This window comes from Dipodomys merriami, unplaced genomic scaffold (genome assembly GCF_024711535.1).
Source record: "Dipodomys merriami isolate MVZ:Mamm:240054 unplaced genomic scaffold, mDipMer1.0.p SCAF_31, whole genome shotgun sequence".
NCBI lineage: Eukaryota > Metazoa > Chordata > Mammalia > Rodentia > Heteromyidae > Dipodomys > Dipodomys merriami.
This window is the reverse complement of record NW_027204604.1, coordinates 13,635,006-13,649,992: the sequence shown is the minus strand read 5'-3', so window position 1 is coordinate 13,649,992 and position 14,987 is coordinate 13,635,006. Positions and strand designations below refer to the sequence as shown.

At 52.6% G+C, this 14,987-nt stretch overlaps 1 protein-coding gene across 4 annotated transcripts in view; it reads left to right on the top strand.

Moving 5' to 3' along the window:
- Nav1 (neuron navigator 1) overlaps positions 1–14,987 on the top strand; it is a 240,692-nt gene that overhangs the window by 132,312 nt on the left and 93,393 nt on the right. For all 4 annotated transcript variants that reach the window (XM_070041842.1, XM_070041840.1, XM_070041843.1 and 1 more), the window contains exons 5-6: positions 9,246–9,348; positions 14,084–14,449. In XM_070041842.1, the coding sequence (XP_069897943.1) occupies positions 9,246–9,348; positions 14,084–14,449 (469 nt within the window). The remainder of the gene's footprint in view (positions 1–9,245; positions 9,349–14,083; positions 14,450–14,987) is intronic.

Sequence of the window (14,987 nt, the reverse complement as noted above, 5' to 3'; positions counted from 1 at the left end):
ATGTTCATAGAAAAACGTGTACATGAATTTTCATAGCAGCAGCATTCAGATTAGGGGAAAAAATGGAAATGAACCAAATGTCCACCAGGCAATGAATGAATAAGCAAATGTGCATATATTCCTAGAATATTATTCAGCCATGAAAAGGGATGAAGGGTTGACACCTCCTGGAGGAACACTGAAAACATAGTGCAAAGTGTGAGGAGCCCATCACGAAAGACCACCCAGTGCACAACGCCATGGATGTGCAATAGCCAGAAGGGGCGAATCCACAAAGACGGTCCGTCCATTGGTGTTGCCAGGGGAATGGGTATGAGCACCAGTGGGTCCACGTTTCTTTAGGGGAGATAAAAGCACCCTGGCGTTGATAGTGGTGGTGGTTGCACATCTTTGCAAATGTATTTTTTTTTGTGGGTTGTGGGGCTTGAACTCTGGGCTTGGGCGCTGCCCTCAGCTCTTCAGCTCAAGGCAAGCACTCTACCACTTGAGCCACAGTGCCACTTCTGGTTTTCTGGTGGTTCATTGGAAATAAGAGTCTCATGGCCTTTCATGCCGGGGCTGGCTTTGAACCATAATCCTCAGATCTCAGCCTCCTGAGTAGCTAGGATGACAGGCATGAGCCACCAGTGCCCAGCTGCAAATGTATTTTTTAAAAAGCCATTGAAGGCTGGGAAGGTGGCTCAGTGGTAGAGCGCTTATCTTGTATGCTCAAGGCCCTGGGTTCAATTCCTCAGCACCACATAAGAAAAAAGCCAGAAGTGGCGCTGTGGCTCAAGTGGCAGAGTGCTAACCTTAAGCTGAAGAGCTGAGGGACAGCACCCAGGCCCAGAGTTCAGGCCCCATGACCGGACCCCCCCCCCAAGAAAAAGCCATTGAAGCTGGGCCTGGTGGCTCCTGCCTGTCATCCTAGCTACTCAGGTAGCTGAGACCCAGAAGATTGCAATATGATGCCAGTACAGGCAGATAAATCCTCAAGACTCCATCTCCAATTAAGTAGCCAAAAGCAGAGGCTTTTTGAACCATGGAGGCATGGTTCAAATAGTAGAGGGCCAGCAAGTAGGAGGCCCTGAGTTCAAATTACACTACTGGCAAAGCAATTAATATACATGTATATACATGTACACATACAACATATATTTCCAAGCAAGTTCATTTTATAGGATGTGAGTTATATCTCTATTTGTTGGTTTATTTATTTCACCATCTCTAGCTGGTGGAGTCAGTATTGGATATGGCAGCTTTAGAACCAGACTGTGCATTCAGATGGTAAGCCATTCGTTATTCTATTGCCAGGGACAGTACAGCTAACCACCCTGAGCTTCAGTTTTCTCAGCTGTACTACGGGGATAATAAGTGGCCCAGCTCCAGTCACCATGAAAACACACAGGGCTCATGTGCCTCCGGCTACTAGAATTGCACCCAGTACTAGACACAGGCAGATGACAGCTGATCTAATATACTCGTGTCACAACCAAAACCCCAGAACCTCCCCCCCACATTGTCCTCCACACCTGAGCCCCGCCCTTCCCCACCTCTCCCTACCCCCTTGCCTGCAGATGGTCGTCTCTGCCGTGTAAATGGTTGCTATAACAACCGCTCCCAGTTCCTAGCAGCAAGGACATCATTGGAGCAGAGCGTCACATGAAGGGCTGGGCAGGAATCACTAACGGAAAACATGTTCGGTAACCCCTGAGGTTCTCTGGGCTGGAGAGAGAGAGGGCATGGAACAGGGGCTTGTGTGTGTCCCCAGACAAGTTGGCATCCTGCATGCCCAGCCCAAAGTTCACATCTTCCAAATCCACTCCAATCCTCTAGCCTATTCGGTGGGCAGAGAGATGGTCTCTGGAGATAGAGAAGTCAGGAGTCATTAACCAGCACTCCTCCCAAACAGGACTGGAGGCTGGGTCCTCTCCTGACGCCCGGCCCCAGCACCGACTGTCCTTGACTAACGCGTCCTTTTCTGAGACAGCATTGGTGCTAGACATGGAAAACCTTATTCCCCACGGCCTCCTCCAGAGGCCGCCCCCCCACAGGGCAGTGTCCTGCCAGGCCGGCCATGTGGGGTGTCCTCCGGTTCACTCCCTGCCTTCTGCCTCCTGCAGCCAGACTGCCACTCTTCTCAGAAAGGGCCACGGTGGTAGGTGACTGTGCCCCCTCCTCATGAGGCAGGCCAGGGACTTGAGCCCCGAGACACCTCCCCAGGGCCCTGGGTTGAAAAATGAGTTGGAGTCTCTTTGAAACTCTGCTTCTAACCCAGAGCTTGCCAGTTGGAGCCCCTGGGTCCGGGAGGAGGCCTCCATCGTGTCCAGAAGCCAGGTCCTGCTTCTCGCTTTCCCAAGATCAGGACAGGCCACCCATAGCATGATGCTCTTCTCCCAGGGTGTGGCTACAGCCGAGTCGAACAGAGCCGGGGAGGAAGGGAGTTATGCTAAACAGAATGCAGAGGTAAGAAGAGACCATTTGGGCGGCTTCTCCCAAGCCCGAGAGCTAGACAGCTGCTCTCTGTAGCACTGCGGCAGCCGCAAGGCCACTGGCGGCTGAGGACTCGCAGCGCCCCCTGGTGATGCTTCTCAGCACCAGCTCTAGAGACCCTGACTGCACTGGGGCCAGTGTCCCCTGGCTTCAAGATTGAGGGGCACGGCCTGGGTGGCTCTCTCATCCGTAGCCTGGAGATGCAAACGGTAGACTTGTATCCCAATCTAGACTTGACCTGAAGATCCAGGGATTCTTCCCAGCTACCTGGAATTGGGTAGTTGAGTTCTAGTTTTGTGATGTATTGAGTTCTGATGGTCTGCTGTATAGAATACAAAGCGTCTCCTGGAAGGTGACTTACCAGTCATGTCACCCACCGTGGGAGCTTGTGAACCTGAATGTTCCGGGGCTCCATCCCAAACCTGCTTAATGAGAAACTCTGGGGGTGATGTACTGGCATCAGTCCAGTGCTAACACACACACAAACACACCACCACCACCAGGGTACCTTTACACTCCGTGAAGATCAAACCCATAGGTGATCTGGGGAGACCCCTTCAGCTGGCAATTCCCAGCGGGGTAGCCACGCAAGTCACTTTCTCTGGCCCCAGATTTGCTTCCAGTCCCCTGCCTCTTCTCACGCACTCACATGGCTGACACATGATTTCTTTGGTCCCAGCTCTTTCTGGCAGAAGGCCCCACACAGCGAACAGCAAGACAGAGCTGCTGGCCACGGGGTTCCAGCACAGCCCACTCTCCGATTGAGCAAGCTGGGTGCTCTCAGGCCATAGATAACATCCCAGGAAGCCCCTCTGGGGAGCTGGATTGCTCAGCAGACTCAGGCATGAGATTCGCTGCACTGCGGGCGCCCTGACAGCCGCCTCTGACAATATTGTGATTTATGTGGGGGAAGAGTGGAACGATAGTATTAGTAACAGAATAAATAGTTCCCCCACCCCCCTGCAGGCTCTTTGGAAGTGGGTACCCCTCTGGTGCTCCTTCTTGGGCCTCTGGGGTTAGCAAATGGGGAGGGAGGGAAAAGAAGGAGGGGTTGAGGTTGCTGGGGGGACAAGCAGCTGTGCTGGGTCACCCCTTAGCCTTCTGTTCCTCCTCTGCCACACTGGAGGGCAGAGCCGTCACAGAATTCCCATTTGGGTCGAATCCAGTGTGAAGTCGCTGTCTTAATCCCACCTTGAGGATCATGGGAGTTATTCTTAGAGTCAGGAGTGCACCAGGGTAGGCCTGCCGTGCCCGCTCTGCAAGGCTGGGGTTGTTTTGTTTGTGCCAGCACTGGGATTTGAACTCAGGGCCTTGTACTCTTCCTTGGACTTTTCCACTTCAGGCTGGTGCTCTACCACTTGATCTATACCTTCACTTCTGGATTTTTCTGGTTAATTGGAGATAAGGGTCTCCTGGACTTTTTTTTTTTTGGCCTGGGCTGGCTCCCAACCACGATCTTCAGATCTCAGCCTCTTGAGTAGGATTACAGGCGTGAGCCATTGCTTATGTTCTTATGTGTGGGCGAAAGAGACAAATGATCCAGATTCTCGGAGACATCTGACCTGTAGTAAACACAAGATGGTAAAACTCCCAAATATCTTTCTCTGTCGTTGGACCAAACGGCATTGGGAGAAAATGGCCAGTGGCTACACCTGGCAGTATTTTTCATGTGTGTTTGGAATGGTTTTTATTAAAATTCTTGAAGTGTGGGTCTGAGGAACTAAAACTGGGACACATTTTAGAACTTAGGTAAGGCCTAGACCTTGTCCTGTGGGGGGGGGGGGTCAGATAAGGCGAGGAAATGTTTGTTTCCTCTTGGGAATTGTTGAAGGTGGGGGGAGAGGGAGAGGAGAGCATACTACCTTTATGATGGCGTCACACCTGCCCTGTCGCTCACCACCTGTGTCCCCTCCTCTGGTCCTGAGGGGTAGGTTGTCTCCCATCTGTGAAGAAGGCGAGGTTACGGGGGCTCCCCGCGCGGGGATGCTCTTGGCTCACTTCCGCTCTCCCTGTTGGTTCTCGCCTAGCGCAGCCCCTCACAGCCACAGCCCCCTTCTAGAAGTCAGGGGCAAATCTAGTCCTCGGTGGCCCCTGCCCTGGGCTAAACTGTGATCGCTAGTGGCTCTGGAACACTGGTGGAAGTAATTAAGGCTTCACTAGGCAGTGATTGCAGTTTACTTAATCGCTAGTTAATAATTAAAACGTTGTAGAATGTGGGGAAATCTGACTGCTGTATTGTGGGTCCCCTGAGTCCTCGGTGTTCCTGAACTCCCTTGAAACCCTCACTGGAGGGTCCTGGTCCACGGTGCCACGAGACTGTAGACCTCTGACCCCAGAGATCCCTGAGGCCCACAGCTGAGAGTAGTCAGGCCTGAGGGTGCAGGATTCTGCCAGGAATTCCAGGTGTCAAGGAAGACAGAGCCAGGCCCCTACTCTGGTAGAGAATGAGAAACAAAGGGGGCCGGCTCCAACCCTGGGGTGTGTGCCCATTGCTCACCCAACCTCCATGCCATCCGGCAGAGAAGAGCACCAGCCAGACACCGTGCTAAGCTGCTGGTGAACCATCAGGTGTGATCCAACCACGCCCTGCAACTTACTTGGAGTTTTAAGTTAAAAATGGCAATATTTGCTTTGGGGCTCAGAAATGCCAAGGTCAAATGCTCCTCCTATGTTTGGCCAAGTATCTTCAGCCTCTTGGGTCCCAGAGTCGTTTTTATGCACATGTATAGCGTGTGTCCTGGGGCTGCAGATACACCCCACAACCCGCCCCCTCTGCCCCCCAGGAGAGTGGAGGACAGTTGTATTTCTCAGCACTTTACTCCGTCTGGACTCCCTGAGCTGTGCCTTGTGGGAGGCTGAGTACACAGGGTGACCACCAGGGGGCACACTGGTGAGCAAAGAGCCCCCTCACCCTCAGACAAGGGGAGGGCCGTGACTTGAGTTCTGGGCTGAGCCACTTGCAAGAACACTCATACCTTGGAGTTGGAGCAAGTATGGAAGATGAAGGAGTCTTTTATTTATTTTTTATTAATTTATGTATTTTGTCAGTCGTGGGGCAGAGCCTGGGCAGCTGTCCCTGAGCTTTTTTACTTAAGGCCAGGGTTCTATCACTTTGAGCCATAGCTCTACTCCTGGTTTGTAGGTGGTTAACTAGAGATAAGAGTCTCATGGATTTTTCCTGCCTGGACTGTCTTTGAACCGCGGTCCTCAGATCTCAGCCTCCTGACTAGCTAGGATGATAGGTATGAGCCACCAGCGCCCAGCTCTGGAGGAGTCTTTAGCAAGTCTTGTCCCATTCTGCTGACCAGGAATGAAACAGGGTGGAGGGTAGAGCCTTTGAGGCTGAGGCATGGGGGAGAGGGCTGGGAGACTGGCGCAGGGACAGTGGGATGGCTGGGTCCTCTGGCCATGAGAGTGCAGCGGTCTAGGTTCCCGCCATCCACTCTGTGCCCAAGGCCTAGAGAGTTAGGGAAGGCGGTGATGCTTTGGCAGCTGAGCACTGTATGAATTAAACATTTTCCCCTTTTTAAAAAAATGACGTCTACCTAAGATCACAGAATCCACCCACTCTGGGGGTTTTGTTTGGATGCTACTGGAGTTTGAACTCAGGGACTCGGCATTTGCTGGACCTCAGACAAGTCCGCTCCTACTTGTGCTATGCCTTCAGCCCTGTTCACTTTAAATTCCTAGAGCTATGTTGAACCCTGATTCTACCTCCTGTGGCCTCTCAAATATCCACGGGGAAAAAAAAAAGGATGGAAACTACTTTGCAAACCATCTTGTTGGTTGAGGTGAGGTGTTGCTAACTTGTTTGCCCCAACTGGCCTCAGAGTGTAATCCTCCCAAATTTTTACCTCCCACATGACTAGGATTATGGGAATGAGCCAGCATGCTTGGCCTCCATTCACTTTTTTTTTATTTTTGCTAGTCCTGGGACTTGAACTCTGGGCCTGGGCATTGACCCTAGGCTTCTTTTGCTCAAGGCTAGCATAGCACTCTATCACCTAAGCCACAGCACCACTTCTAGCTTAATTGGAGATAAGAGTCTCACGGACTTTCCAGCCCCTGTTGGCTTTGAACTGAGAGCCTCAGATCTCAGCCTATAGGATTACAGGTGTGAGCCACCAGCGCCCAGCTCCACTTGCTTTTTAAATATTTATTTTGAACATTTTTAAATGGTTGGAAGAATGGGGTACTGATGGCTCATGCCTGTAATCCTAGCTACTCAGAAGGCTGAGGCTGAGGATTGCAACTCTCCCCTTCAATTAACTACCCCCAAAATCCAGAAGTAGAGCTGTGGCTCACATGGTAGCACAAATGCTCAGCTACAGTATCCAAGTCCTGAGTTCCAGCCCCAGGACAAACAGACACATACATAGTAGTTGCTAGTATGCCAGGTGCCAGTGGCTCATGCCTATAATCCTAGCTACTCAGGAAGTTGAGATCAAAGAATATGTTTAAAGCCAGCCCAGGCCCCCCAAAACAGTTGTTTAGACCAGAGGCATAGTTCAAGTAGTAGGATGCCAATCAAATGAAGAAGTAAGCCAAGCAAGAACAGACCCTGAGTTCAAATCCTGGTCCTAGCAAACCAAAAAGGTGGTAACCCCATCCTGACATGTTTACTGCACTTACCACGTATGGTCACTGAGCTTGATGTGGGGTGCAGGATGCTTTATGATATATCAAAGGCAATATAAGCTTCTACCTAGACATAGTGGTTTTTGCTACATGCTAACTGTATAACCTCAGACAAGTTCCTTGATCTCTCTGGACTTCTTTTTCTCACTCTGTAAAATGGGACAGTAGCACAAATCCTCCAGTAATGTAGTCGGGACTCAGCTAGATGACGTGTGCAAAGGACTGGGCACAAAGCAGAAGTCTCTGGGTAGCCATTGGTCACTTTCCCCATTAGAAACACCCCATAGAAGGCATCACTCTAGCCCAGAAACCCATGTCTTGGCATAATGCTCTTGGTCCCATAGAAGCATTTTCGAATTAAACCTTAAAATACATATGTCTACACTTTCTGACCCTGTCTGTGTTCTGTGCCAAGCCATCGGTGGAAGCCACAGAGCAGCACTCAAGGTGACACTTGCCAGGATAAATAGGCATTGGCAACCAAAGCAGTGACGCCAGGACTGTGGCTAGAGGACAGACCATGGCAGAGGCCTGCCGTTTGTCCTTGTTCCCGGCCACCAGTGTGCAGGGCTGTATGCACTGCGCTGACCGTGAGCGTTTCTGGAGGCTGGGGAGAGAAGAGATGGTTGCTGGGCCAGGTGTGGTGCTGCTACTCACAGAAGGTACCCCAAAGGCTCCAACAAGGCCCCTAGCATGGCCCCTGCTTACCCCACCAACACCCCCAGGGTCTGTAAGATAGTGCTGACGCTTCCTGCCAGCCAGCCTCGGCTCCAGATTGAGAATAACAGTTCTTCTTAGGGGATTGAGAAAGATTCTCTTTGAAAGCCAGAAGGAGCTCCCTATCCTGTCCCACTGGGTCTGTGGATCGAGGCCCGGGGGGAGGAGGGGCAGGTTGGCTTGTGCACAGAGGAAGGCTGCTCACTGTGGAGAAGGGGGGTTTGGGGATTCCTCCATTCTGTCACCTGTTCTGTCTGTCAGCCCTGACTCTACTGAAGATTGTCTTTAGGAAGATGCTGGGAGACGAGGATGCCCATTCACTGACTCTCATCCCCAAATTAAAGATGAGCCTTTAGGCTGGGCACTGGTAGCTTGAAACCATAATCCTAGCTGCTTAGGAGTTTGAGATCTAAGGATTGTGGTTCAAAGTCACAACAGACAGAAAAGTCTATGAGACTTTTATCTGCAGTTAACCACCAAAAAGCTAGATGTAGAGCTCAGGGCAGGGACCTCTTCAATATAAGTGGCCAGTGTGTGCCTGGCACCAACTACATGTTGGATAAAAGCTTGTTGGATGGATTGATAGAAGGGAGGAGAAGGAAGCCATTTGGATGTTACTCACACCCTGGACGGAAGGAATAAACTTCCATATGCTGTTATGGAATCTCGCCTATCCAGATGAGAGACCAAGGTTGCCTGGAAACCAAGCTTGAGCAAAATGGCACCCTGATCGCTTAAGATTCTGAGGCCACGCCTATGCCTCCTCCTCACACAGGCCTGAAACAGCCAGGGTTCAGCCCCTGCTTAGAAATGACTGCTCACCTCACTCCCCACCAGCCTCCTCCCTTTCGGGGAGCTCTGCTGGAACTATCTTCCCTGGGCCCCACAGACCAGCTGCAGATGTTCCCAACACTTCCTAAGTCTGTGGTCCGTGGCATGTTGGTACCTTGGCAGCTGTGGGAGGAATACTTACCTCGAAAATAGGCACACCTTGCCCATCCCCATGGTCCCGCTCCTCCAAGAGCCAACTTTAATCTGGGACCAGTCTGCTGTGGGAGATTGTATCAGGAAGATATTCCAGGTGACCTTACCCACAAACTCTGTTCTACAAGCAGGTCCTCCCACACACAAAGCCGGAGGTAGAGCCGGTCTCTCGAGAGGTCTGAGAGGGGCGTACAGATGCAGAGGGCACACCAGCAGCCATGGCCAGAGTCAAGATTTCAGAGGACCCCAGGGTGCATGTCCAAGGTTTTGGAAAGATCTGCTCTCAGGGAAAGAGAAGAGGAAGGTGACTGGATGCTCTAGGGACTGAGCCCTTGGACACCCTTTGGTTACCCAGTCACTGTCCCCTCCCCTGTCCCCCTGCTTTCCACAGGAAGTCCTCTCTAGTCACCCAGTCTTCCTATTCTCCTTACCAGATCCAGAATCCCAGAGGAAGAGGACAGTGCAGAATGTCCTGGATCTTCGACAGAACCTGGAAGAGACCATGTCCAGCCTGCGAGGCTCCCAGGTGGCTCACAGGTAAGCTCAGGATCTTGTTCTCCAACCTCCATGCCCTCTCCCTGGTCTGGAGGGTGGAGCCTCAGGGTCTCACCACATCTCCACCTGGCAAGCCGGTTGAGTGGTTGAGCTGTTGAGCTATGGCCAAAGCAGCTGGCCCTGGTTTTGAGCATTGGATTTCACTTATGCAGATGACTTTGAAAATTGTTAGGTAGAGAAGGAAAACTGTTGGCCTCTGATAAGTCCAGCTCTGTATTACAGCACCCCACCCCCTGCCTTCCCTGCTCCCCATGATCCATTGTTCTGGGCTGTTAGGATTAGGACTCAGCCTTCCCTGCACCCTAGGCAAGAATCCACCCTAGCACGTCTTCATCCCGGTCAGTTAGGGGCCTCTTCTGCCACCCAAGAGGGCAGCCCTGGGCAAGACCCACAGGCTGTCCCTCCAGCTGTCATGCCCTGTGGGTGGTCCCCCTTCCCGGGCCTTGCAGAGCCATCCTAGACCACCTGCGTGGGGCACATGCCCCTCCCACAGCACCTCTCCTTGGAGCAGTATCCTGGCCTTGGCCTCCCAGTGACTCAGACTTCCCCCCTCAGGCTCCTCTGAGCTGCCCAGATGAGCTCATGGTGTGAGCTCCAAGGAGGGCAGAGGGCTGGGCTGAGCTCTGGGGGCAGAAGCGGGGAGAGCAGGCAGCCAGCACAGTGAGGTCATGGGGGGTGGACAGGGAGGCAGTGCCAGGAACCCTAGCCTCTGCAGAGGGTTCCTCCCATCTCCATCTCCGAGGTTGGAAAACTGATGGCAAAGTTGGGGCATGGAGCCAGTGGGAAAGGGCTTTTCTTAGTCTTGCATCCAGCCACACCTTGGACCCCCTTGCCACAGAACTCACTGCCTCTCCAGCATCCCAGTCCGCCTGTGTTGACCTTGACCATCACGCGGAACTAACCTTCTTCTTTAGTGTCCCCCCCCCTCCCGCCCCATCCAGCCCTGGCCTATTACTCAAGACTAACCTTCTCCTTCCTCTCACATCCCCCATTCCCTCTCTGTGTCCCCATCTTGGACACCCAGGCCTTTATTCCAGACAAGTAGAATATTTTTTATTGTTTTGTTTTTGTGTTGGTACTTGGGTTGGAACTCAGGGCCTTGGCACTGTCTACTAGCATTTTAGCTCAAGACTGGCACTCTGCCACTTGAGCCACAGTTCTGCCTCTCTCTGGCCTTTTGATGGTTCATTGGAGATAAGAATCTCAAGAATTTTTCCTGCCTGAGCTGGCTTTGAGCCATGATCCCCAGATCTCAGCCTCCTGAGTAGCTAGGATTACAGGCCTGAGCCACCAGCACCTGGCTTAGAATATTAAGAGATAAGATCATCAAAGCATATTCTCTGGGATTAGCTCTGGTTAGATCAGCAGGACCCTGACCATATAAAGGCAGGTCGGTGATCAGGGGGCCTGGTAGGTGGAGGGAAACAATGGGGTTCCTGGGACTCTATCTGTCTCTTGCTTCTATCCCTCAGCCCTGAGCAGGAACTCAAGTATATGGGTGGGCGCGGGGGGGGGGGGGGGTGACCCAGCCCAGCCCTTTGGTTTAGCCACCTAATGTTGAAATCATGGTCATGTTCCTTTTCCCAGGCAGAGAAGTTGCTAGAACATCTCTTAGGGCCAAGTCATCTACCAGGATCATGCCAAAGAAGCCAAAAAATAAAGTGCTTAGTGGCTGAGTCGTGCACACCCCAAATGACTCACGGCAGGGGCTGGGCAGAGGCAGAGACACTCAGCCCCCAGCGAGACAGCTTTCGCTTGGCTGGGGAGGGGATGTCTAAAGCCTCTGGTCAGCTTCATGCTGACCGCCCTGGGGGGGTGGTGAGGGGAGCCTAGGGACTTCTGGCTTCTGTCTCCCTTTATGGGAGAAGGCTGGAGCCCAGAGGCTGGGCTTTCTGTTTACTGTGGACTTCCAGCCACTTCCTCTCCTGGCCTTTGGTTTATATTATCCCCTGTCCGCACTTGGGTCACCCAAACATGAATGCCCTGACTTTCATGGCTCTTTGATTCTCTAAAGTGCTTTCCATCCATCAGCCGTCCCTCACCTGGGGTAGACAGGATGACCCCAGGGGCTTTCTGGCCAGTGGGGGCTTCTAGCCATCGTGTCCTCCCCTGCCCTTCACCTCCTTCTTAGGAGACTTTACTCCTCGGCTCTTGCTCTGTTTCTACAGGCTCACTCCCCACCCCCCACCCCCCCCACACACACCCCTACCAGGAGAGAGTCTGGAGAGGAAGTGAAATGCTGGCCCTCCCCAGATTGCCAGGCCTGGGGCTCTGTATGGGGCTGAAAGTAAGGAATGGAGGATCTGAGCAAGAATCCACCCCTGCAGACTCGGGTCTAGAGAGGTGTTGGGGATATTAAGTAAAGCTTCCAAACAGGGAAGGACGTATTGTCAGTGCTGAGAGCTAAGTGGGACACGCCAGGAATAGAACAGAGAATCCAGACGTCAGTGCTACCCTCATTTACCATAGTATCGGCAACCACCCAAACCTGCTCCTCCCAGAGTTCCTCTTCCCCCTTCCTTCCCCTCTTCCCCCTCTCCTTCTCCCTTTCCCTCTTCCTCAGCCTTCCTTTCAACCTCCTCCCTCCTCCGTCCCCTCCTCCTCCCCCCTCCTGTTTTCTCTCCCCTTATCTTCCCCCTTCCTCTCTCCTTTGTCCCCTCCTTCCCCTCTCTTGGTCATGGTCAGCTTGTATTTATTAAGTGCTTTCTGCACCAGGCCCTGTACTGTATCTTGTGGTGAGAACATCTGTTCTTTTGTTCAGCATGTCCTTGGTCTGCCCCTTGTCCCTATTTTTTGGTCCCCCAGCTACCCCCCCCTTCCCCCAGACCCCTGTGAGGCGCTGAAACACACTGGTGGTGAGGCCAAGTGAGTCACACCATGACCATGGTCTCTGCCTCCAGGGAACTCTGGAACTCATCTCCATTTCCTTGAGATGAGGTGTCTCGATTCACAGTACTGCAAGCAGAAACAGGACAGCATATGACTACAGAACAGAGGGGCTGCCTGGGCCTAGGAGAGGGGGGGGGAGGGGGGAGGAGAAGCAGGGTGTGGACAGGTCAGACACAGCAGTCACTCTGCCCTGTCCAGCCAGGGTGCCCTCAGCTTGCGCACCCGATGGCTGGAGGGACCCATCATACTCCATCATGCTAGATTTCCGGGCTACTGGCTCCCTAGAGTTTGCAGCAGAGAAAATAAAACTCATTTTCCCAGATCCAATAGACAATTTTCTTTTATTTCTTTGAGCAATTTTATAAAAGTAGCATAGAAGAATCAGTGTCTGCCTCCCAGCCCAACCCTGAGAGTGGCTACGTAAGGCCGAGAGGCAGGTGTTCGCGCTTCAAGGACTCCTTTGCCTATATCTAGCCACAGTCATCTCTGCCCCACCTTGTGTGGCCTATACCCGCCCCCCATTTTATTTATTCAACCCTGTCTAGCCCTAGTTAGGCCCAGGGATGAGACCCTCCTAAGGTTACCTGGGCTGAGCAGAATTATCCGTGTCAGCCCAGGTTGCCTCTCCAACCAGATCTCAGCCCTAGTTCCTCTGGGCAGACACCTTGTCCCCCAGCCCCCTTCAACTTCCCCCGTCAGGCCCTCTGGCACTAACCTGAGCATGTTTTCTCTAGCCTAGCCTAAGGTTTGGGACCCTAGGCATTCTGCTACATGCCTGTCTGTGTCTTTGTGTCCCCTGCTCTGTCTAGGGAAGGTTGCTTGTGTCCCTGGGCAGGCTTTGTTTCTTCCCCTGCTGTTCTAGCCTGTGCCTGGGACCAGTCTTCCTGGGCACCTGTTGCCCATCTCAGGTTCCTGAAGCTCATCCGACATGTTCTGTACACTACTGCAGGCTTTCCTAGAGCAGAGCTGGTGCCTGGCAGTCAGCTAGGCCTCAGATCACCAATTGAAAAGAAATGATCAGAGGGTATAGTGGATCCAACCTGTGATCCCAACATTTGGGAGGTAGAAAAAAGGAAGATCAGGAATTCAAAGCCAGCCTGAGCAATGTGATGAGACCCTGACTTTAAAACAAAAACAAAATAAACAATCACAGAAGGAAAAGTAGTTAGACCCACACCCTGATGGATTCAGGCCCTTGCCCCCTAGAGTCTCATTAGTCCCTGCGCAGTGAGTGAGGGTCTCCCAGGTACCAGGCACTATCAGATCTGTACCTCTGCAATCCTCCAACTGTGATGTTCTCTCCATCTCACAGATGAGGAAACTGAGGCTGAGCGAGGTTACTTACTTACTAAGAGATGGCAAAACAACAACCAGAAACCAATGGTTCACACCTATAATCCTAGCTACCCAGGAGGCTGGGATCTGAGGATTGAGGTTCAAAGCCAGTCTGGGGAGAAAAGTCTGTCAGACTCTTATCTGCAATTAACCATCAGAAAACCGGAAGTGGAGTTGTAGCTCAAGTGCTAGAGCACTAACCTTGAGCACAAAGAGACGCAAGATAGCCCCCAGGCCCTGAATTCAAGCCCCAGGACCAGCAAAAAGAAAAGGCAAAACAGGATTCAGGTCAGATGACACAGCAGAGCTCTGTAGAGCAATCCTGCAGAGTATATCTGGTTGCTTCCTTAGCTACTCAAAAAAAATCTTTGTTCCTTGTCAACCTGAGATGCCTGCAATGGTGCATGCAGCCAGAGGCACTGTGGAGGTGGGAGGGCAGGGTACCGCGGGGCTGTGCCCAGAACTGAAACAGCGCCCTTCGCTTTCTGCCCAGCTCCCTGGAGATGACCTGTTATGACAGCGATGATGCCAATCCTCGCAGTGTGTCCAGCCTCTCCAACCGCTCCTCTCCTCTCTCTTGGCGCTATGGTCAGTCCAGCCCGCGGCTGCAGGCTGGCGATGCACCCTCGGTGGGCGGGAGCTGCCGCTCCGAGGGCCCGCCCGCCTGGTACATGCATGGGGAGCGTGCCCACTACTCGCACACCATGCCCATGCGCAGCCCCAGCAAGCTCAGCCACATCTCCCGCCTGGAGCTGGTCGAGTCCCTGGACTCCGATGAGGTGGACCTCAAGTCTGGCTACATGAGCGACAGTGACCTCATGGGCAAGACCATGACGGAGGACGATGACATCACGACTGGGTAAGCACTGGGAGCCCTAGACACCTGGGGCAGGAGGCTGGAGAGGATGGTGCAAAGCTGTGGGACCCAATGCCTTAAAAATGGATTTGCTGTGCCATGATAAAGGGATCTGTGTGTGGGTTGTGGACTGCTTTTGCTGTCGGATGTGCTTTGCTCTAGACTTGGATGTGGTAGGTGGGGGCCTAGGGGTGAAGAGCCGATTAGTCCATCAAGGTGCCTCCCCCTCTAATTGGCTGCTGTGGCTGTCATTCTCTAGTATTCCCACCCTTCTTCCTGGCCTTTCATCCCTCCCTAAAGTGGCCCAAAGAACCCTGGAAAGTGATATTTTTTAATCCCAGCTCTTCAGCAAACTTGGTGCTGAGGGGAACCAACTTAGTCTGCTTTCCCACTTGCAAAAAAAAAAAAAAAAGTTTTCTGCTAGGAAGGGCCTTGTGAAAGCCCAAATCAAACAGGAAGTGAGTGAGGGGGTATCCTCCGGTCCCCAGGGGTCCGGTACCTGACCTTGTCCCCTGGTCTCTACTCCTTGGGTGCTTGCCCT